Source organism: Tachypleus tridentatus, chromosome 11, assembly GCF_004210375.1.
Source record: "Tachypleus tridentatus isolate NWPU-2018 chromosome 11, ASM421037v1, whole genome shotgun sequence".
NCBI lineage: Eukaryota > Metazoa > Arthropoda > Merostomata > Xiphosura > Limulidae > Tachypleus > Tachypleus tridentatus.
The window spans coordinates 87,915,819-87,939,946 of record NC_134835.1 but is presented as its reverse complement, the minus strand read 5'-3'; the positions used below and the strand labels follow the sequence as shown (position 1 = coordinate 87,939,946).

The 24,128-nt window shown below is 32.9% G+C and overlaps 1 protein-coding gene across 6 annotated transcripts in view; it reads left to right on the top strand.

Annotated features, from left to right (window-relative positions):
- The window catches only part of LOC143232703 (NGFI-A-binding protein homolog), a 248,833-nt gene that overhangs the window by 155,834 nt on the left and 68,871 nt on the right, over window positions 1-24,128 (top strand). For all 6 annotated transcript variants that reach the window (XM_076468450.1, XM_076468449.1, XM_076468448.1 and 3 more), the window contains one exon: window positions 5-315. In XM_076468450.1, coding sequence (XP_076324565.1) covers window positions 5-315 — 311 coding nt within the window. The remainder of the gene's footprint in view (window positions 1-4; window positions 316-24,128) is intronic.

The following is a 24,128-nucleotide window of genomic DNA, read 5'->3' as shown; positions in this document are numbered from 1 at the left end:
ACAGCCATGTTTCAGACACCACTTGTGCCCGCCTTGCCTCCAAACCATCCAAACCACCTACTGAACTCTCTGACAGCTTCTAGTAGAGTTGGTCCTGGTCTCGTCAACCTATCCCAGTCGTCAGGCCTGCCTATGCGACCCAGCCCGCCTGTATCCATGCTCCCTAATAATACCAGCCACTCGTCTCCTTCTCCTGGAAGGAAAGATGTAACATCTCCCAGTCAGATTCATGCGGCAACACATCACCACCAACAGCAACTTCAGCAAATTTCTCAACTACAACAACAACATCAATTTATCCAGTCTTTTCAACAGGTAAAACAAGGAATATGTATGTATGTACGTGCGTGTCTCTCTGTGTGTGTATGTATATATATTTATATATAATCATTTAATGCTTTTCTTCCGATCCTAGTTCATCACCTATAGTCTTAACGAATTAAAGCTTGTGATAATAGCACACAAAAGGTGTTGGTGATATCCCTTCCATCAAGCAAAATCTTAAACGTCAAAGTTAAACAATTTGACCATCTTGAAAATCAAAACAAGGATGTGTAGATGAGTGCTTAAACCCACATCATCTCACCTCCTATTGCCTTTCGGTATTTGCAGCCAGACGTTATTTAAATTTTAAAAGTAGAAACAGAACTACCAAAAATGTCTATATTTTAGAACTCCTAACCAAAATAAAAGTAACAGTAAACAGAACGATTTTGAAAAGTTTTGTAAAAACTTAGACGCTGCTTTTGATAAAGCTGATAATTAAAAAATACGACAATTATGTTTTTTCAAAGTACGTGTTAAATATTCATTTTAATAATACTCATACAAAATATTTAATTATTGATCTAATGAAATTTAAATTAAGATATAATCAAGTTTTAAATAACATTTCGGAAAGCAGAAAAGAAAAATATTATGTCGTAATAGATTTTAAACAAAATATATGCTGATTTATCTTTACTGTACCTTATTCAAGAAGTATTGAAGAAAATATTTTTCTTTTAAAATTATTACCACTTACCGTAAATTTTAAATATAACAAATCTGTTGGACCTCCTCCTCTTAATTATAAAGATCATTGAAGTATTTAATCCTTTACAAATAGATAATTTACCCTCTTTCTAGTAACAGATAATTAGAAATAATAGAAGATAGTGAAGTAAAATTAATTTTAAAAATTGGAACTATATTTCGGATTCTAAAAAAGACAAATAAATCTGAATATTAAAAAAATCTAGATAATAATATTGATTACAATGTTATTAAAGGATGTAAAAACAACAGCAAGATGTCTCTCACCGTTTCTCTCTTTTGAGTGGAAACTATGTGTTATTAAATCAATTGAAACTCAATTAAGAACCTTAAATTTATCTAAATATAAAATGGAGTTGCCCTTTAATATACTTAAAAATAGAATAAAAAACGTTGAAGGTAAATTTATTATTACATCTATGGAAATAGCTGGATGACATTTTGACTTTATTTGTGAAAACTTATATGCCCAAATTTTATTTAATGAAATCAGTACCTCATATATTTTTACAAAAACTGCTTTAAAGAAAGATACTTTTATTAATAATATGCAGAAAGCCGTTAAATAATTGAATATATACACAAACTGTTATAATTTACCATTTTTATACGCTGTCCCTAAACTACATAAGAATCCCGCAAAATTTAAATTTCTTACCATTTCTTTAAATACTGTTATCAAAATCCGTTTTCATTGCAATTAACAAAGTTTTAGATATTTTGTTTGAAAAAGATTATCAAAATATTCAGGATTTTTTATTATAGAAAATAATACTCAAATTATAGAATGTTTAAGTAATCTAGATTCTTTAAAAACAGCCAATTCTGTCACCACCTACGATTTTACCACATTATATACTGCAATAGATTTAAATGAACTTGTTAAGAGTATTTAGTAACCTATTTGATAACTTTATGGATGCAGAAGCGGATATTACAAAATATAACTTTTCTAAGATCCAGTGCAAAAACATACTGTACTTCTGTAATCAAATGGTAGGTATTCCAATGGATGCTAATTTCTTTTCAAATATGGCTAACTTGTATCTGTTCTTCTATGAATATTTATTTAAAAAACTTTAAATTCCAATTTATTTAACTATACAATCATATATATTCAATAATTAACATAAACTTCGCCCCAGATACAACGCATCCTAAGAAACTGACAACAGAAAAAGTAATGGCAATAATTCTTACGCTGATTATCAAGTTACTTATATTTATTTTATAGAAGGCAGAGTTCAGTTGACAATTTTTTGATAAAAGAAAGAAGTTTAATTTTTCTGTTCATGGCTTACTTTTTCCCCACATAGTGTTATTATCGTGTATTATTAGAAAAAGTTATTATATCATAAATGAAAATATTTTTAATGGTACGCGATAGTAATAACTCTTTTATGGATAATATTTCCTTATTCGTAAATAAACTAAAAAGTAATGGATACAGATATATTCAACTTAAAAAGTTTACTCTTTTTATAATAAATATAAATTTATTTTAAATAATAAATCTTCAGTTAAGAAAAACACCTTACTTACAGGGCATTCGTTTATCAAGGGTTACCTTGGATAGCTAGCTAACTTAGTTTTCAAAACCAGTTTTTATTCACTGTGCCGGGACTGGGAAGTGTTACATATTATAATTTATCGTGGACGAGTCTCGGAGTTATTATGTTACGTACATTACGTATTACGATTTAAAACAGTCGGAAATTTTAATTAGAAATTAATTAAATGTCGATATGTATTAAATTTATGATTGGTACACACAGTTTTTTTTTCTTAATGCAAATACGTTTTAATATACAAACAACAATACAATTTACAATAACGGTTATTACAAATAATGATTCATATACAAACATTTTACCAACTCGCGAATGTCTTCTACCTCGTATGGAACTGAATATTTTATCGATGGTCCAGGTCCACGACGATTGAATTACTTCTGAGTTGATATTGTTACACTTCTTGTTTATTCTTGGCTGGCCTCACACCACTTACAAGCTGACTTTATACCGACAGAGATATTTAATATCCTTGCAGAAATACTAACGTCAGTAGTTAATTCACTGTGTTCGATATCTGTGAACATTTCCGGTCACATTCTGTAGTTTTCCGATTGATAAGCGTTAATCACAATTATATCTTCCGAGATTTACAGTATATTTGATCATAGCTGACAAACAATATTATATTACTGTCTCTCCGCATCTTGCTATAGCTAGCTTTTATACTCATTAGGCGAGATTCTCGAATTTTCACTTGCCAACAATATTTGAAGATACATTAGTGCTTTCGTAAAACAATTATTATTTATTCTTGCACTCGATTAGCTTCTACAGATTAAAAAACCAAGCTGCGTATTTAACAATATGTATTACATGCATTAAACTGAAACAAACGTAGATATTAAAATAAATGTATAACAGTAAATCCATTACAGAAGATAAACTTGTAGTAGCTGCTCTTGTTTGAGCTTTCCCGTGCTACACTTGAATATATCATCGACAATTTATAAGTACGTTTTCTTACGTAAATAACTGTGCTATTATTTAGGAAGGGAAGATAAATATTTCATTTTTCTGAGAGTACAGAGTATAAAGAATAAATAGTTATATCATTCATTTTTGTCCTTTGTTTTAGAATTTTCTTTCATCGATAACTTTATAATAGTAATGGTTAGGAGTTCTGTAATATAGAATTTTGGGTGGTTCTGTTTCTACTTTTAAATTTTTAAAAATTAAATAACTTTAAGGGTAACTATTTTCTCACGTCTGGTTGCAGACAGCGAAAGAAAGTAGGAGGTGAGACGATATTGGTTTAAGCACTCACCTGCACATCCTTGTTGTGATTTTCTACAATGGTCAACTTGTTTAACGTTAGCGTTTTGGATTTTGCTTGATAGATGAGATATCACCAACACTTTTTGGGCACTATTACCACAAGCTTTATTCCGTTATAACTATAGATTTACAAGGAACGGAAATACATTAAATTATTAAAAATTCTTTATTGTTTAACAGTGCTGATTTAAATCACCTATTAACAATAACTGAAATTGGTAATTATTGTGTTATCTATGTTTGTGTTTCTTGTGCATTTGTGTATTTGTTTTAAAACAGCTGTAATTTCAGTTTTATATCACAAAGTGTGTTCCTAATTATTGTTTTCTTCATGTTGTTTCAAGATATCTGCTCGTTTCATATCTAAATACATGCCTACAAACATTAATCAACAAGCTATTCTAATAATATTACATGTAAGTAAAGAATATATACGCAACATTGTAAATATCACAATGGCAGTGTAATCAGAATGAGTGTAAATAAGTTTCGAGACTCGAGGTATGGAACTTGATTTAATTTTTTTGTAACTTTAGAAGTTTTCAGCGACAGAATCGAAAGTTTACAAAATATATGATTTTTCTTAGCTTTCGAAGAATGTTTTACACATTCCAAATGTTAAGCATAATTGTGCTGTTCTATGGGAATGGAGATAAATATTTCATTTCCCTGAGTACAAAATATGAAGTATAAATAGTTATATCACTCGCTTTTGTCTTCTGGTGGCTCATCAATAAGTTTGAGGGCTTACAACGCTAAAATACAGGGATCGATTCCTGCAATTGGCACATTGCATACCCTTGTGTACTTTAGTAAACAAACAAACAGTACATTAATATTATAGAAATCTGTTAACAAAAAAGACATGACTATTGTGGATATTAATTGGTGAAAGTGTTTATATAGTAGTGTAAACATTTTTGTGTAAATATTTATAAGGATTAACCTATCATTACTTTTTCAGTAAGATATTTGAAGTGTCATATCTGTATACTTAGGAAGTAACTTTACTATATCATATATTTATTTAGAAAAGCATTAATAAAACTGTATAGCAATTTTAAGTCTGATAAAAAATATTTTTAGACCTGACCGAGATGGCCAGGTGGTTAGGACGCTCGATTCGTAATTCGAGGGTCGCAGGTTCGAATCCCCGTCACACCAAACATTTTTAGACCATGTTCTACGAGAAAGAAAAAATAGGGGGGGGGAGAGGATAAAGACATGTAGCAACAAAGACAGAACAAATATACCGATAGGTAAAACTTTAGACACACTGGAAAGTGTATCATTTTACTGTTCCAACTCATTAATATTTATTTTATAGGAATCCAAACATTATTTTTGTAAGTGACATGAACCAATAAATTACTTACTTAATTCATATTATATTTAACCTTAAAACCTCGACTCTGTCGTACTTATTTTACGATACCGGACAAACGATAAAAATATTAAAATTTTCTTTCATGGATAACCTAGTGTTAGATCTTCCAAACAATACAAACTTCATTTGAAAATGAGTTGCATTTCTTTTTGTCATGCTTTTTCTAAGTATCGTATCTACAGAAGAGCTGTTTTCAGTGGTAAATTAATCAATACATACTAGGAGAATATCCGAAATTCACCTGTACTGTATAGTCTCACTTGCATGTACAATGTTTGAGGTGTGATGTTGGTATGAAATACAGACTTTGTAGATGCAGTCACGATTGGATTTTCGTCGGAGTTAAAGCGACCAGAAAGAAACGTCGTCAAGAAATGTTAAAATCCAATAAAAGAGGAGAGGATAAGAAAATAGCATAGCTGTAGGAATCGTAAAAAATAGAACTTTGTTCTTCTCGTTGTAACCACTATAATTCTCTTGGGTTGTCCGTTGACTAACAGGTATAATCAGACCTCAACTAACAAATGTCGTCAGAAATAATTTATAATACTTATTGTTGTTTCTACTAACAATTTGTGCAGAGTATCTAGGATGCCATGAATATGTTGAAAACCATTCTTACATTGAAACTCTAGGTCGAAATGTACTTTTGAGATTTAAAAAAAAGTCAAACGCTGAATCTGTGCAAGTGTATTTTTAAAAACAATAAATTGATCTAGCGGGTTTTATTTTGTTCAAAGTTACCACCTAAACATCGCAATGTTTATACGATTGACTTATGATTTCAGCGTTAAAAAAACGTTTGAAGAAAGGAGATGTCGCCTAACTACTTTTTTTTTTCAACTATCACGCACCTGTATTAACTTAATGTTTCAACAAGATCCGATTCACGACATAGTTGTTAAAATAATTCTAAATGTATATAGGCTTGTCAGTTATTTTGGAAGTTAGTACTATTTCAACTGTCACGTAAATTCTTGGAAAATACTTAGTTGTTTTGTTGCTAGTGTTAAACTATCAATACTTGAGATTGGTCAACGGTTTTGTCATTCCCGTTAATCATGATGTAAGTGATAGTTTTTCAAAATTATCAGCACTGATAACAAAAGCGTTGTGGAAAACTACACTAACATAACTGACGACATCTAAAAAATGAGTTGTGATTAATTTTATGAAATTTTCTATGATTTAAAAAATCATTGTTTCTCTATATCCTTACACACTCAAAGCTATGATCAATAAAGTTATATCTGTATGTAGTTTATATGTAAAATATTAGTTTGATAACCAATACTATTTCAAGGAGGAAAGTTTACTGAAGGAATTATTTACATGTTGTCTAATTGTTCAAAGTAAAGAAATTATTACGGTTAACAGCGGAACAAATTGTTTACACAATCATCTTTCACTGTAGCTTTTAGATGTATTCGTTTCTAACTTTAACATAAATGAAATTTTTAAATTATTAAAAAAATGGAAATAATTTATTCGATAATCCTTTACTAATTAAAAGGACTTATCGTTACTTTACCGAAGCATTTTTCTTAATGTTCAAATATCACAATATTGTTTTATATCCAGATACGTAATTAATTTACAATATTTACAATGTTAAACGTTGGATTCTTTTCATATGTTCCACTGTTGCTTCACTCTTTGGAAATGTTGATAAATTTAAAGTAGGCTTTCAGCTCAATGTGTGTGTGTGTGTATATATGTATGTATAAAGATATATGTAAAAATACATGTATGTATGTATGTACAAACCATGACTTAAGAAAAACCTGTGTGCTTCCGCCTATAACTGTTGCCACCAAATCTAACGTGATTTACAATAAACTTTCACTATGCATAGTCATATACTGGATGTATTTTTGTTTTAATTTTTATTCCGACGTCTTAAGTAACTGATTTCTATTGTAACCGTAATATAAGATTTCCTGTTAAATTCTTAAAACTGCCATTTATCACAGATACTTTGTTTAGATGCTATTTTTATACTTAATATTTAAATTTCAAGCGTACGTGTTACTTCTTAATTTACTGTTTCGTCTCTACATGAGAAAAATATTGAAAATCCCTTTTATGATAAAGTAATTTTTGACTTTAAGGTTTTGCGGATAAACTTAGTGTTTACTCAAAAGTTTTTATTTCAACATAATTTCTGAGAGCAGTTTGTGCATTTGACTATCTTTATATATGATGTGTGCAATGGAAGGGGAATGATTATAAATGTCTTGACTATTATAATTAACTAAGGTTTAAATTTTTCTGATGAATATTTTATCGAATATAAGAATAGTTTCAAAATCTTCTTCTGTTTTATATAAGAACTAACCACACCATCATTTGATAATAAATGACCAAATACATTTTATCAAAAATTTTATAATCTTTATAATATAACAGCTGTTTCTTTACGTGTGAAAAATATTTCATTTCATGAACATTTAGAGCTACTTTCAAACCAAAAATTGGGATTAGTTCTCAAAAATTTTGTTGTTATAAAACTGAAATTTTCTGTTTTTCTATTTACCAAGGCTGAATTATTTTTATACTTAATTTTTCAGTCATCTGAAAGGTAATTTTAAATTCATAGTAAGAAGCTAAATTTACGATATGAAAGGTTTGTTACAGTTTGTGTATAAATTGATGCAAAGTACCAATACTCTATTTTATTATACAACTTTTAGAAGGTCCTTTTTTTAGCTCTCCTAAGTGACACAGCAGTATGTCTGTAGATTTGCAATGCTAAAAACCGGGTTTCGATACCTTTGGTTGTTTTTTGTTTTGTTTTTAATTTTCGCACACTACTCGAGGGCTATCTGTGCTAGCCGTCCCTAATTTAGCAGTGTAAGACTAGAGGGAAGGCAGCTAGTCATCACCACCCACCGCCAACTCTTAGGCTACTCTTTTACCAACGAATAGTGGGATTGACCGTCACATTATAACGCCCCCACGGCTGAAAGGGCGAGCATGTTTGGCGCGACGGGGATGCGAACCCGCGATTCTCAGATTACGAGTCGCACGCCTTAACACGCTTGGCCATGCCGGGCTCCCTTTGGTTGGCAGAGTACAGATAATCCATTGTGTAGCATTGCACTTAACTTCAAACAAACAAAACCGAAATATGGAAATATTAAGTAATTTATGTTCTCCAATAACACAGTGATACTTCTTCGGATTTACAATGCTAGAATCCTGGTTTGATACCCGTGGTGAGTAGAGCACAGATAGCTCATTGTGTAGCTTTTTGCGTAATAACGAATCTTTTTGAAACTTAATTATTGTGCTTTTCACATTGTTAATTTAGTGGCATTCTTAAAAGTCAACATCTATTTAGAAATTACAAAGGAACATGAAATATCCAAACAACAACATACATTGAAATAAACTACACATGTATCCCTTTTAGTTTTAGTTATAACAATGTTGCTTTCTTTTTATCTTTTTTTTAGTTCAATAGAAAATTTGTAAAATCCTGTGACTGGCTAAACAGGTATACATATGTGTCTTAACTTAAATACTCAACTTAAACGTTATTAGCTGCAGGATCACGTTAGACTAAATAGTTACTTCGGAAAAAAATATAAAAAGGGCATAGTTAGATAGTTGGTAAATTCATGGAATGATTGTTTTAATCCGAAGTAACGGTTTGTTTGTTTTTGTTTTCAATTTCGCGCAAAGCTACACGAGGGCAATTCGCGCTCCGATGTAACAGATTGTGTAATACTAGTTTAACATTTCGGAATATACATACGTTCCATCTTTAGCAATGTTTTACAGTAAATAAATATGTTAATTGCAATAATTGCAAATAATGAAAATTTAAATACAATGTTTACACAATCCGACACGTTTGTATAGAAGAAGTTAAGACTCAGATCAAAAACAAAAATAAGCGCAAAAATTATTAAATAAACTTGGATACAGACCCGAAATACATAACAACGTAAGCACCTTGATTACTGAAAGTAAATTAAAAGAAGCTTAATAAAAACAGCGTTTAATTGAAGTAAGAGTACGGGGGGGTTGTTATAGAGCAAGACTCCTTATATCATTTCGAGGAACCTTTGTTGTCCCCACACACAGATACAGACAGACAGACAACTAGGATTTGTTTGTTTTTTAGCTTATTTGATAATTTAACATTTGTCCAGGTAAGCCTCTGTTAATGTACATTTATTAGGTATAAATTAATTATTTCTCTGCTCTGGTCCATCTGCGAGTAAATTTAATAATTTCAAGATATTTTTGGGTTTGTGCCCTGCATGGCCAGGCGGTTAAGGCACTCGACTCGTAATCTGAGGGTCGCGGGTTCGAATCCCCGTCACACCAAACATGCTCGCCCTTTAGCCGTGGGAACGTTATAATGTGACGGTCAATCCCAGCTAGCACAAATAGCCCTCGTGTAGCTTTGCGCAAAACTCAAAACCAAACCAGACTGAAAATGTTTGTGTTTTCTCTTTGAATCCCCCCTCACAGTGGCTCAGCGGTAAGTATGATGGCTTGTAACGCTACAAATCAGGTTTCTCTACCAGTGGTAAGCAGAACAGAAGTGATTTGTTGTGTAGTTTTGTGCTTACCAACAAATAAACAAAATACCTTTCTAGTCTTATTTTTCTTACGAGTGTTCATCGTAGTGCAAATATTTAATTTGTTATTACACAGGCCTGCGATGGTTTTATTGTCTTGAAATTTTTACATGTTCTATACTAATTTCTGTATGCTAAATCCGAAAATGATATCCATTCTTTTCCACACCGTTCATATTTTTTCACAAAACGTTATATGTAACTTTACGTAAGTGAATCATTTTCATTGAAATCAGGTCACATTTTGTTATGCTTAAAATGTTGATAATCACTGATTATACATTTGTCTAGACCAATCGCGATGTGGGAGCATTACCGATCGTAAGACATACTAGTTGTACTACGACATACTAAATTAATTTGTTGTTCTTCGTCTCTTTTATTGTTGTATTGCTCATCATTAGCCTTAGATTATTGATTAAACTTAGCTTTTAAAACACTAAACTTTTGCTTAACACAAGAAGTACAGCACGATATAGAATTATTGTTTAATTCTTTATCACAATCAACCATCAAAACGTCAGTACAATAAAATGGAAAATAGTTCTTTTTTCCTGTCATTCGTTCCACTTTCATCTCTTTATACTAATCAACGAAATAGACAGTTAACAATTGAACAAGACTTATCAGTTGTTTGAATATGATGCAGAGTTAATGATTTATGTTGAACAACCTAGTATCCTCAGTCGTTGACTATTTTTTTTATAGAAAATCTTCACCTCGGATGTGTTGAAATCAGGACATAAATACTACCTGCACCAAGTCAATAGCTGATTTTGAAAGAAAATACGCAGGGTTTAAAATAAACTAACCATCCAGAGTAACACATTAAATCAAATTATTGGCCGAAAATGTTAAATAATAGCAAAATTTTTATGATCTAGGAAGAAATTAATGTAATATTATTACTCGAATTGATCTTAATTTTTGTTTTTGTATGTTTGTAATTAAGCACAAAGCTACACAATGGGCTATCTAAACTTTGTTTCTAGCGTTGTAAGTCCGTAGGTATATCACTTTGACACCGGTAGGGGCTAATTTTCTGTATACCACACTTTTAAGTAATGTTGAAGAATCCGTGTCTAAAAAGCAAACAAACAATAAAGTTTAATTATGTAGAGTTGAATTTCATCAAGTCCATTAAGAATCGACATCTTATTTTATTTGAAAAAAATATCTTAGATGTAACTCCTATTTAGAAAAATAAGAGTAATTTGCATGTTGTGTTTGAACGTATGTGTTTTGAGAAATGCTAAAGTTCTTTCACGTACAGGACTCGAAGTATTGGTGCGCATTGCTGTACTTTGCCGTATTGTCGGATCACTAACTGACAAATTCAGAATATAATATTTGAGTTGTAAAGTTTAAAGTTTTCTAATATGGGTTAGGTTCAAAAGATATACTATTTAGATATGATATATTTATTATTTAAGCTGTAATTGACTAAACAAAATACAATATCTATTTATTTTTTAAGTATCTGAGATTTTAATATCCTACATATAACAATTTGGCTACTTAACCTGTAGTGTCTGCTTGGAAAGATTTTTCTGGTTTTATGTTACCAAAATGACCTTGTTTATTTCTAAATGACAATACAATATCTGTCAAAATCTGATATATAGATGTTGCAATTATCGATGCATTTTATATTGTGATTGAATGGCAGTAAGATCGAAGTTATAATTAATCGTGTAATTAAATAACTTGTGATCTTTAATCTGGCTGCTACTTAACCTTGAATGTGCATGAGCCAATTTAACACAACTGACATTATAGTGGCGTAAAATAATAATGTTTGTTTTTGAATTTCGCACAAAGCTACTCGAGGGCTATCTGAGCTAGCCGTCCCTAGTTTAGCAGTGTAAGACTAGAGGGAAGGTTGCTAGTCATCACCACCCACCGCCAACTCTTGGGCTACTCTTTTACCAACGAATAGTGGGATTGACCGTCACATTATACGCCCTCACGGCTGGGAGGGCGAGCATGTTTAGCGCGACGCGGGCTCGAACCCGCGACCCTCGGATTACGAGTCGCACGCCTTACGCGCTTGGCCATGTCAGGCCCGAAAACAATAATAATAAATATGAAACATTATGACGAGAATTGTTTTGTTATTCAAATAGCTGTAACAGCGGTTCATAATATTTCATTTCTGTACGTTTTAGAAATATTCCTTTTTAATGTGTCGCTCAAGTTATGTTTGTCTGTCATTAGGAATGAATTAACGATGTCTATTAAAACCAACGTATCGAACCTATTTTACTTCGTTAGTTTTATAAGAACCAAGAAATGAATGACGAGAGTTGATTACAAAGAGAGGGCAAATTCCAAAAATCAACGATGCAACTTAGCTTTGGGAATACCATAACGTCACGGTTGGTACAACGCCGACTTTAAATCCGAAACGCTTTGTCGGGTTTGTTGGCACGCCCTTCATAAACTGCCACAGTGTTGTTGTTGTTTTTTTCATATCTCAACGCTCTTTTGAGCCGTTGAGTGTGCTGATCTAACATTGAAGCGATACCGGAAGTCAACGATCACTAAAGATAACCTTAGGAACAGGACACGCCAACGTCCGACGTAAGCGTAGCGTTGAATTTTGGAATGCGCTCAGGGAGAGCTCAACTAGATATTCATTTTTTTTTTTTTTACTGATAACACTTATTTTTTCACGCATTACAAATGATAAATTACAAAACCTGTGATTCATTTTAAAGAAAATTATTTACAAATTTATATGATCAACTCTTGCTTGCGTCGTTATGATAACGGTAAGTTATATTACAAACATTTTAATATTTCAGTTGTCTCTGTAATTAAGAATAAAAAAAACTGTTTTGGAAACAAGAGCAGCAAGTGCATTTCCGTATGCAACTATTCTTCAACAAAATTGAGAATTTTTGGAAAGGTCTACCTTGGTTGTTGAATTATAAGTAAAGGTTAATTAGGTGTTACTTTAGCTACTGACTGTCTTTTAATCTTCTCGACCAGTCTGTTTCTTACCAACAAGCACAAATTAACTCTAGGGCATAAAGTTTCTATTTTTCGAGTGTCATCTGTTTTCTAATCATAAATAATACAGTTATGTGTATAGATTTTTATCATTAAACAGTGGTCTGCATAAATTAAAGACGCGAATTAATTTCAATAACTTATAATCTGCTACAATATCTAGTACTTGTATATTAGATATTACGATTTTTCCGTTAATATTATTATTTTTTAAGTGTAATAAACAACCTATTATGTAATTCTCCTTGTTAGTTTCGGTATCTTAACCAGCAAAAAATAAACTCTTTTACAATTATTACAGTTATTTTTAATTTTTCAGTTATTAATGTTTTTTAATGTAAGTTTTTTAAAACAAATTTATAAATTCACTCATGATCACTGCACACGATTATAACACAACCCTTGTTCTTAGTTTATATAATGCTTCTCCAGTGGTGTAGCGGTATATCTGTGGACTTACAACGCTAGAAAGCCGGTTTTGATACCCATGGTGGGCAGAGCATAGATAGCCCTTGGTGTAACTTTGTGCTTTCATTACAAAGCAAAGAGACAAGTTTATATGTGGCCAAGCGTGTTGAGGCATGCGACTCGTAATCTGAGGGTCGCGGGTTCGCAACTCTTCGCGCCAAACATGCTCACCCTTTCAGCCGTGGGGGCGTTATAAAGTGACAGTCAATCCCACTATTCGTTGGTAAAAGAGTAGCCCAAGAGTTGGCGGTGGGTAGTGATGACTAGCTGCCTTCCCTCTAGTCTTACGCTGCTAAATTAGGGACGGCTAGCACAGATAGCCCTCGAGTAGTGTGCGAAATTAAAAACAACAACAAAAAACAACCAAAGGTATCGAAACCCTGTTTTTAGCATTGCAAATCTACAGACATACTGCGAAATTCAAAAACAAAATTTAAAAACAAGTTTATATGATACAGTTAGTAAGATATTAATATCATTTGTTGTTTCTTCCGCTTGACAAGCAAGGCCAAACCAACTATCTGAAATTCTGCATATGCTTACTGACAGATAATGTTCGATTCCCCGTGGTGAAAATAGCAGGTAGTCAAGTGTGGCTGTGCTCTTTAAAAACAAACAAATAATACTTTTAAACCTACTGAAAAACACGGCAACTCAGATTGTTAAATAATATTCCGTTTATTGATTATCCTTTATGAAATAGAAAATCCGCAAAAACATTTCTGTATTTAGGGGATGTAACTTTAATTCGTATAATAAACACTAAATGTGCACAGTCTTAGCAAAAAGTCCTTGAGATTTCAATTCTTCTTAAAAGAGAGTAAGAGAAGTACATCTAATTAAATACATCACAATATCAAATAAATACGTTAAGGACACCTATATCAGTCTTCCTGTATAATTTAACATTACTACTACGTTATTTTTATCTTATATATTTCTCGAACCATGTATTTTGCAACATAGTCCGCCTGAAAACAAATTTCTATCTTAACTGTAAGAATAACTTGCATGACCAGCTAGCTAACTGGTTAATCTACACAAGTGATGTTGAAGGTTTTATATTACTTGGTGCTAACCAGTGTACGTTTCCAGACATACTTTACTCTTTACGTACACTGTAACAAGAAAACAATAATGGATCTTGATAGGGCCTGATGATTAGGGGCATTCGAATTGGAATCTGCAGGAGGCGCCATTGACTTTTCTTTAGTGGATATGAAGAGGAGTTTTCCACTATAAGTAATAGCTACCCAAACTTGTTATGCACCATCTCCTACGTGTTGCAGGTGGGAAGTACAGTCTTCCCTTGTCTTTTGTCTAGTGAAATGACGAATCGTACCATCAGCTTTACAAGAAAGAAACAGAACTCACATGAAAAGGTGATATGTCGCCAGTGTCCTAACTGTAAGTTGGAATGCTGTCTTGACCACATAACACAGTGGCGGTGGTGAATTCTGGTTAATATCGGTTTGAAGGTAGCTCTTCTTACAAAATAACCTTGTTTGGCCAGTCTCCTACACTCTGTTCTTCTGGACATTCTGAAGTGAGTGTGCTAATTACATTTCTGTCATAAAGTGTTCAAATACTTCTTTTGGTGTTGACGTGTTAACCTGATCAAAACATGCCATCTAGGGTAGCATTTTTCGGCGTCCACCAGTAGACTTTTCTGGAACAAAGTTTCCTGTAGTAAAATGACGTTTCAAGATTCTGGATACCGTACACTGTGGGTACCCTACTGTTTTGGCAATTTTCGTTTTTTTCATATCACTTCTTGAGAGTGAAACAGTTTGACACCACCGCTTCTCGTAAGTGAGAAGGCATTATTCTACGCTAAGTATAGAGAACTTATCTGACCATAGCTTTGATTTTTTTTTAAAAGATTATACATCCTTTTATAAAAAAAAAAAAAACAGGTTTGTATGTATGTTTGATGAACAAGTGCTCAAAACAACTTGTATAGACCATAATAACGACAAATGCATGTTTGTACAATCATAAGATACCTTTCCTATTACTCGAGAATTTACTCAATAATTACCCCATGCGTGTAGACAATGACATTCATATTGACTCAATGTGTAAACATTTGACCGAGGTTGTATAATGTTGAATGTTGCCAACTAAGATAACACGTACTGTAATGTTGAATGTTGCCAACTAAGATAACACGTACTGTAATGTTGAATGTTGCCAACTAAGATAACACGTACTGTAATGTTGAATGTTGCCAACTAAGATAACACGTACTGTAATGTTGAATGTTGCCAACTAAGATAACACGTACTGTAATGTTGACTGCTTCCATCTAAGACAACACGTACTATAATGTTTACTGTTTCTAACTAAGGTAACATGTACTATAATGTTGACTGTTTCCAACTGAATTATGCATATTTCAAATCATTCTTGCTGTTTAGTTTATCAGTGCGTAATAAATTGCATGTGGTGTACTGGCATAACACAAATATTCGTTTATTTGTTATACCTTATTGAGGTATATGATAGTTTTACTGAAGGGAGGTCTGGAAATCTTATCTTGGTAATCTCTTTGAGTAAAAGAAAATGCTGTGAACTATGATGTATTTTTGCGCAGCTACCATTGGCTGGGGAAAATTAAAACTATCCATCTAGCAGGTGTTTCCCGGAAAACTGTAACTTTTAGGTTATTAAATGAATTATCAGTTTGTTTATTGTTGTTGTTTTTTGATAAATTATGGCATTTGTTGAAAGTTAAAGTTTTTTAGAAGATTTGCATTTATCATAGATATTTTTACTTTCGGAAAACTATTCAGGGAACTTTATGTAGAATTAGGGCTACGTTACAAATTTCAAGTTGATTCTGTTGTAAAAATGGGATTTACAGAAAGGGTGATGAAAACTTAGATAAAGTTTTAACTTTCTCTACTGTAGAAAAATACTTTTATGCAGGAATCTTTATTTCGAAAAGGCGTTGTTCGAAGATTGAAGTTTTAGTTTAGTTATCTTTGTTATTGTATGTTATATATAGCTTGGCATGGGCCGGTGACAAGGGCGCTCATCTCGGAATCGCTCCGTCGCGGGATCGAATTCCATTCGTGAACATGCTCGTCCTTTTAGACATGGGGGCACTATAATAATACGACCACTCTCACTTCCCCTAGATAAATGAGTATCCCAAAAATTGGTGGTAGTTAGTGTTGACCCCCACCTTAGTCTATCACTTTAACTTAGGGACAGCTATTGCAGATAGCTGTCATGAAGCTTTGCGCAAATACCAAAAAAGGCAGCTAGTCATCACTACCCACCGCCAACTCTTGGGCTACTCTTTTACCAACGAAGAGTGGGATTGACCGTCACATTATAACGCCCCCACGGCTGAAAGGGCGAGCATGTTTGGCGCGATAGGGATGCGAACCCGCGACCATCAGATTACGAGTCGCACGCCTTAACACGCTTGGCCATGCCGGGCCCAAATTAAGGACGGCTAGCGCAGATAGCCCTCGTATAGCTTTGCGGAAAATTAAAAAACAAGCAAAGCCAACAAGACCAACAAATTTATTTCATATCTTTCCGAAAAAAAATAGGCTTTATTAATGGACAATATACAAAAAATGAAACATCTATGATTGTATTATAGGTTTAACCCTTGCAAATTAGTATATTGACAGTCCTATGAAAAATTAATATTTAAAAATTTTGCCCAACACTGTATTAATTTTTTATGTTCTGTATTCTGAAACCTCTCAACCTTTCCAGTGTACACTTTGTGGTTAGAATTATTCCGAGGGCTTTAAATTATATATGGCCCGTACAAAGTATTTAAAATAAAGATTCTGTTCAAACATTCTAGAAATAATGGTACAAAAATCTTTAGTATAAAATGTTTTTTCTTTACTTTTTAATTTTTGGATTTTAAAAAATCCAACTTATAAGTTTCAAGGCATCCTACTTTGGACTTCAAGGTCAACAGACCAGATGTGAGTATGTTTCCAGTTAGAATTGATCAAGGATATCTAGCTTAAGGAGTTTATAGTCTTAATTTATGAGATTATTTTTAAGTACTTCCTGGTTATGGCTGTATGCGCGCCACTTTGAAGTCAGCAGATAGAAAGTTACGTATTTTATATAGGTAAAAATTAAAATACTCTTGTATTAGATTTTAGTTTCAATCTCTTGTTTTATATGATATAAACAACAACCAAAGACGAAACGTTTGTCAGACTGTTATCACTTCTATTCTCACGCCATAATATTACTTTATATTTTTATTTACACAGGCATTAATTTGTATTAATATATGTAACCCATTTTTGCTTCTTCATCTCTCATGACAAGAAAGCTAGTGAATGTCTACTATTCAATGCACATTTTAACACCTCAAACTATCATATACCAAGCCATCTGTTTTTCATGTGTTTACCTAGTGGTCGATGTTTATTTTCGTTTATCACACTCTCTAATTATTATCCAGGTTATCAGACTCTCTGTTTTTATGTAAAGACATACGTTAGTATATGGATGGTGTGCGAGTCTACACCCTTAAAATTTCTGAACATGTTAAGGTGTGTGTGTTTTCTTGTAGCAAAGCCGCATCGGGCTATCTGCTGAGCCCACCGAGGAGAATCGAACCCTTGATTTTAGCGTTGTAAATCTGTAGACTTATTACCACTGTACTAACGGGGGGCACTCTTCCCCGTACAGTAAATTTTCATGAAATGTATGTAGTAGAAAAAAAAAGTTTGGGAAAAAGACATTCTCTGTAAAATGCGCAGAAAGTCAACAACCATTATGATATTTTATAATTTAAACAGTTGACATAATCGACAGTCGGGTATGAAAGGCTAGAAGGCCTAATATATTTTTTTATTGGGGAGGGGTACTGAGTTGGAATACATATTACCAGTACTTGTTGGTGTTGTACGAGTTTGTATTTGCTAGTGTGCACAATTCCCAATTTAAAAAGAGTATCATTTGCTTGTCAGATAGACATGGGTGAACAAAAAATTTTTACCTTTTGGAAGCTCGGACATCACATCATAGTTGTGCACATTCCCCTAAATATTTCGCAAAAATCGCGTTTTATTTGTAGAGTGTGCTTATACACACACTCACTTCCTAACAATACGTTTGTATATTAGCAAATGCTAGGAGGCTGAAATTTAATATCATTCTTACTTCCGTAAGTTCAACTCGACCACTAAGGTTCAACGATGTTACTTAACGGATTTGTGTCAAATGATAAAAGGCATAAACTAAACTGTTTTGTTTTGTTTTCACGTATACTATTGCGTATTCTTTGGTCATATTGATGCTACATCTCGACACTGCTTCCCTGAATTTACATCTGGATAACTATTATCCAGCCTGAACTGAATCTATATCTCGATACTAATGTTGCAACCTGCTATACTAATGAACCTACATCTTGATAACCTTTATTCAGTTTACTACCTGACTGAACCTAAATCTCGATACTAATACTTCAACGTACTACGCTAGTTAATCTAGATATTGATATCCATTATTCAATCCAATACCAGACTGAAACTGCATCTCCAGCTTTTTGCCATAGGTGACTTAATTAATCTTTCTATTTCACTTCAGTAACTCTAATATTTTGTATACGTACGTTAGTCACAGAAAAATGTGAAAACTTTATATAATCATCAAAGAAACTTACTTTATATAACATAATTAATATTAATCACTAACATACCCCAAAATTTCGAGGTTTTTAACGTCTGTAGCGCTTTTAACAGCTTTAAATTTAGAACTTAGTGTATTGATAGCTCAAATTTTGACAATTGTTTTAGTTTTAGTGTTTGTCTTAACTATTATTGTAGAATATGTAGAATATTTAAGAGTAACAATTTTTTAACAAACAAAAATCACTTGGAGATGAAAGGTAAGACCAGAATGTGATATATTCTAATAGCCTGCTCTAGACACACAAGTATATGACCGGAAATTAAGATATAGTTTTATGTGGAAGCTTGCATTAAGTTACTATTAAACAACTGATTCCCAAAGCTTTTCATTTATATTATTGTGCTTCTCTAGCTTTGTTGACTCAGAATATAATTAATAAATAACTTTAATAAAAGGTAAAATATTACGTAAGTTTCGACTTGTAATTTTATATGTTTTTTCTAATGGTCTTTCATAATATAACTAAAGTTTCGAGACATGGCTTGTAGTCACTAAACTATCACGATCATCACATATCAAAACACACATATGTACATAGAATTAATACATACACACACAGTACTGTGTAAATATGTTAGGACAAGATAACATTATGACATTTCTTTCCTTTCCATATGGCTAATTCATTTATCCCATTAAAAAAAATGTAAGTTTCAATACTGGTAATGCTTCACTGATCCCTGTTGACAAATGAATGAGATATGGTGAGAAAACTTATAATTCTTTACAATTAACATATACTTGTACCAAGGGCATGTCATAACGGTTCTCCTTAAATGAACATATTCATTAAATTTAGGGTCTGAAATAACTGTCATGATACCCCCATGCAGTGTCTTAGCTATATATATATAAAAGCTTGCAAGGAACTAGCATATGATACAAATATATGCTAGAAGAACTTAATTTAATAGCACTCCATAAATAATCTGCCCCCCGCTAGTACAGCGGTATGTCTCTGGATTTACAACGCTAAAATCAGGGGTTCGATTCCCCTCGGTGGGCTGAGCAGATAGCCCTTTGTGGCTTTGCTATACGAAGAACACACACACACACCACAAATAATTCTTGATAAAAAGAGTGCTGAACAATATATATCAAGTTTTGTTTTTACGCCAAGGCCCAAAAAGCGTGGAGAATTGTTAGTAGCATAGAGAGTTCATGTAAAAGTTTTACGTGATGCTAGTTTGGATCTTTAACAATTTTTTCAGACTTAAAATGCTCCCGAAACTCTGATCGAGACAGATAAATTGGAAAAATTATGAAAATAAGAGAAAGAACACCTGCATTCAGTGACACTTGTGTTAAGGATCCTCGTTTATGCAGCGTTCGGGACAGAAAGAAGGCTGCCACTGATTTCAAGCGTCAAATAAACGACCCTTAACCAAATCACAGAAAAGTGTTCAGACCAACAATATCAATAAGACTCAACAAGAATGGAATACTTGTTTATACAGCAGTTGAAAAACATTTACGTCGATCTCCAAATATTGAGAGACTGAAATTTGCTAAAAGTACAAAAACTGGAATGTTGGTTATTAGGAAATGTTATGGACGGATGAGTCCAAGTTTGAAATATTTGGTTCAAAGTGTCTGGCGAAAGAAAGGTAAAAGATACTTACACAAATGCATAGCACCTACCATGCAGCATCAGGGAAGCATGTGATGTTTTGAGGTATTTTTCAGCTGAGGCATCCAGAGACATTTGCAAAATAGATGGAACAATGGACCAGTGCAAGTATCTTTAGAAACTAATCGTAGTATACCCAGTAGTTTATGTATTGTTAGTAAAAAATGCTGCTACTAAGAAAATAATGACTCCAACATTCATCCAACCTATGCAGAAATTATTTAGCTAAGAATTAAGCTGATGGAATCATTCGAATGATGATTTATCCCTACAGAACTTCGATCTCAACCACATTGAGCAAATTTAGGATTTTATAGATCAAGAACTTGAAAAATCAAAAGTTATTTCCAAAGAAACTTTATGGGACTATATTAGAGACTTTGGAGTAAAATTCCAAGGGGCACTTTATTAAATGTGTTGCCAAAATGCCAGAATGATTGTCTACAGCTATTATTACGAAAGGGCGATACAAACTATTAGCTGTTTGCTGAACTCACACAGTGATTTTCTTTTGTACTAAATAAGAAGTGTAATAAAATGTAGATGTCTCACCTGTGATTAATCTTGCATTATTCTTTGAAAGTAGACTGAAATGTAATTTTTGGCTTTGTCCTAACACTTTTGCATAGTACCGTATATGTTTAATCAGATCATTTTAACCGTTAAACATGTAAACCAGATTTGTTTTACACTAATTTATTTTCTTTGTTAATAATAAACTATTACGTTTACAACAATACACTTTTTTATCCACGATGGCGCCGTATTTGTTAAATAGCTAGGTATATTACAGGTTAGCTATTCCTGTAGCTATGAAACAGTAGATATTTTTAAAACTCGAGTTACACTCCTGTTGTGTTATTTTTGCAAAATAAAACGCGTTTAAGGACAAAAGCTTTATGACTTGATGTTCTAGTGTGCTGTCAGTTAAGAGTTTTGTTAGTATGAGCAGTACAGCTACTTAGTAAACCTCTCTAGAATCAAATCGAACGCTCCTAAATAACCTTTTCCCTGACACTAAACCCTTTCGTCCCTCGTTCACCACAATCCTGCTGTAGCGATGAAATAGTCGTTATGAGATGGCGGGAGTGGCTGTTCTTTGAAACTGGTATACCTAACAGATGGCGATGTGTTTTGTGCATGTTATTTTAGTTCTTTTTTATTGTTGTACACGGATCTTTAAATCTGTTCAACATGACACAGAACCATAGCTTCTGTACTGATATATATATAAAAAAAGTGACATGCTGCGACTAGGCCTTTTACATGTTAAGAGTTTCGATGTCTTAGTTCAATTACAGTGACATGGCCCCTGTTTTACCAGCGAAAGAACATGCGTGCTTATAATAGTGTGAGTTTTAATTAATGGTGCGTAGTTTCGTTCTGACCAGAAATATACACAAAGAAAGCCCCTTAATGTAAAGAAAAGTGACCGATAAAGTTAGCGGATGAACAATCGAAACCTTTTTTTCTTTCATTCTATATATTAACTTTAAATAATCTGTGTGATTTATTGTGGATAAACAAGCTATCCTATTATCTTCAACAACATAACTAGTGTGCGACAGAAATGTTCATAGTATATAATTAACATATATTGATGTTTACTGCTTGTAGACGCCTTGATTTTTTTGTAGGTTGTAAAACAAATGTGGACTTCAGTCTAAACTGAAGATCAGAATAACGTTAGAAGTCGTTGACTGCTTGCACTGTCTACTTTATAGTTCCAAGAAATAAAGTATTCAGTTAGAGTTCCATAATAAATTTTAAAGTCCTTCTATCTTTTTCTAAAATAAATTCATCCATGTTTATAAGTAAGCATGTTTGTAGTTTGACTTACAATTTGTCGTCATGAAATATACAGGGTGTTCGGAAAGTCACTGTGCACTTGTATATTTATTAACAGACATGTTTCAATATGGAATACAGGAGGTAAATATGAATGACAATTATAAACAATGTTGAAAGTGACCCCCGTTGTCATCAATACAGGCCTGAATCCTTCTTACTTCTGTTTCTAAACACCACTAATAGTTGCTGGCTTGAAATAGACTGAATAAAATATGATTACAAAACTGCACAGTGACTTTCCGAACACCATGTAGTTTATATTTTTGTAGTCCCCCTTTCTCCTGCTGGTTCAAAGGCAAATCCATGTGCTTATAACACGAAAAATTGGGTTTCGACAGCCGTGAATGGCAGAGGACAAATACCCTATTGTTAAGCTTTGTGAATAGCAACAATAAAAAAATTATTTTTAAATAGAAGTTTACACAAAAAATAAAACCTTTTAGATCTGAAAGACCTCGTAAGTGTAATAACATTTGCAATGTTCTGATATTGATGTTACTGTAAATGTATGTTTTTATCCCCATTTTTAGGCTTCAAAGCTCCGTTAAGTAATAATTTTTTTCAGCTAGGTGTATGGCGTATTTCCTCGCTAAAATTACTTTTGTTGGGGAGGAAGAAGGCGTTTTTGCTCAGCCATAGATAGTTGGTAGTCACACTTAAACTTATAGCTAGTTAAGGCTTAAGAAATGTTTTCCTAATGCTACTAGGAGATAACGCACGGCAGTTGTAACTAAATTAAAACTAACATACTAGCTATTTTTAATTAAGTCGTATAGATATACAGGATGAACTAAAAATGATTTGCCTTGATCACATCGTACAGGATAACAATTGGGCAATAGTTCTTTCTTTTATGTCGTACTCTTCATAGCGCGTAAATTAAATATCCATTCTCCATACAGCACATGTAATTTATCGCATATAATTGTGAAATAATATTATAATTTAGTACTTATATTGAAGAGTAACTAATTTTTGCCTTGTCGTGTAAATATAAAACTGCAAAAAAATGTAAATAAATATGTGGTTTTAAATCATTGTCTTTCTGCAAAACAAAATGACCAGGATTGGTTTTTGTTTGTTTGGAATTTCGTAAAAAGCTACAAGAGGGCTGTGCTAGCCATTTCTAATATAACAATGAAGGGCTAGGGGGGAGGCAGCTAGTTATTCTTACCCATCGCCAACTCTTATGCTACTCTTTTACGAATGAATAGTGAGATTGATTCTCACCTTATAACACCTTGGCTGAAAAAGCTAGCATATTTTGTGGGACGGGAATTCGAATTCGCGACTCTGCGGTTGCGAGTCAAGCAGCCTAACCATCTGGCCATTCCAAGCCCAATCAACCAGGACATGTATGTTATTAGGAAATAACAAAAAAAAATATAAAAGACATCACTTTATAAATGAAAAATAGATATTACTAGGTTTCCATATTTGTACTTAGGGTACAAATCTTAGTTTGCTTCAGCCGTTTCAGGCTCTCTCTCAGGAACTGGCGTCAGGCACCTTGTGAGCGCTCCGACTCAAAACAAGATATCTTAAAAGGGTAAAATACTTTTTGCGACACTCCACTTGGTTATTAAGGTGCACAAACATGACATTAA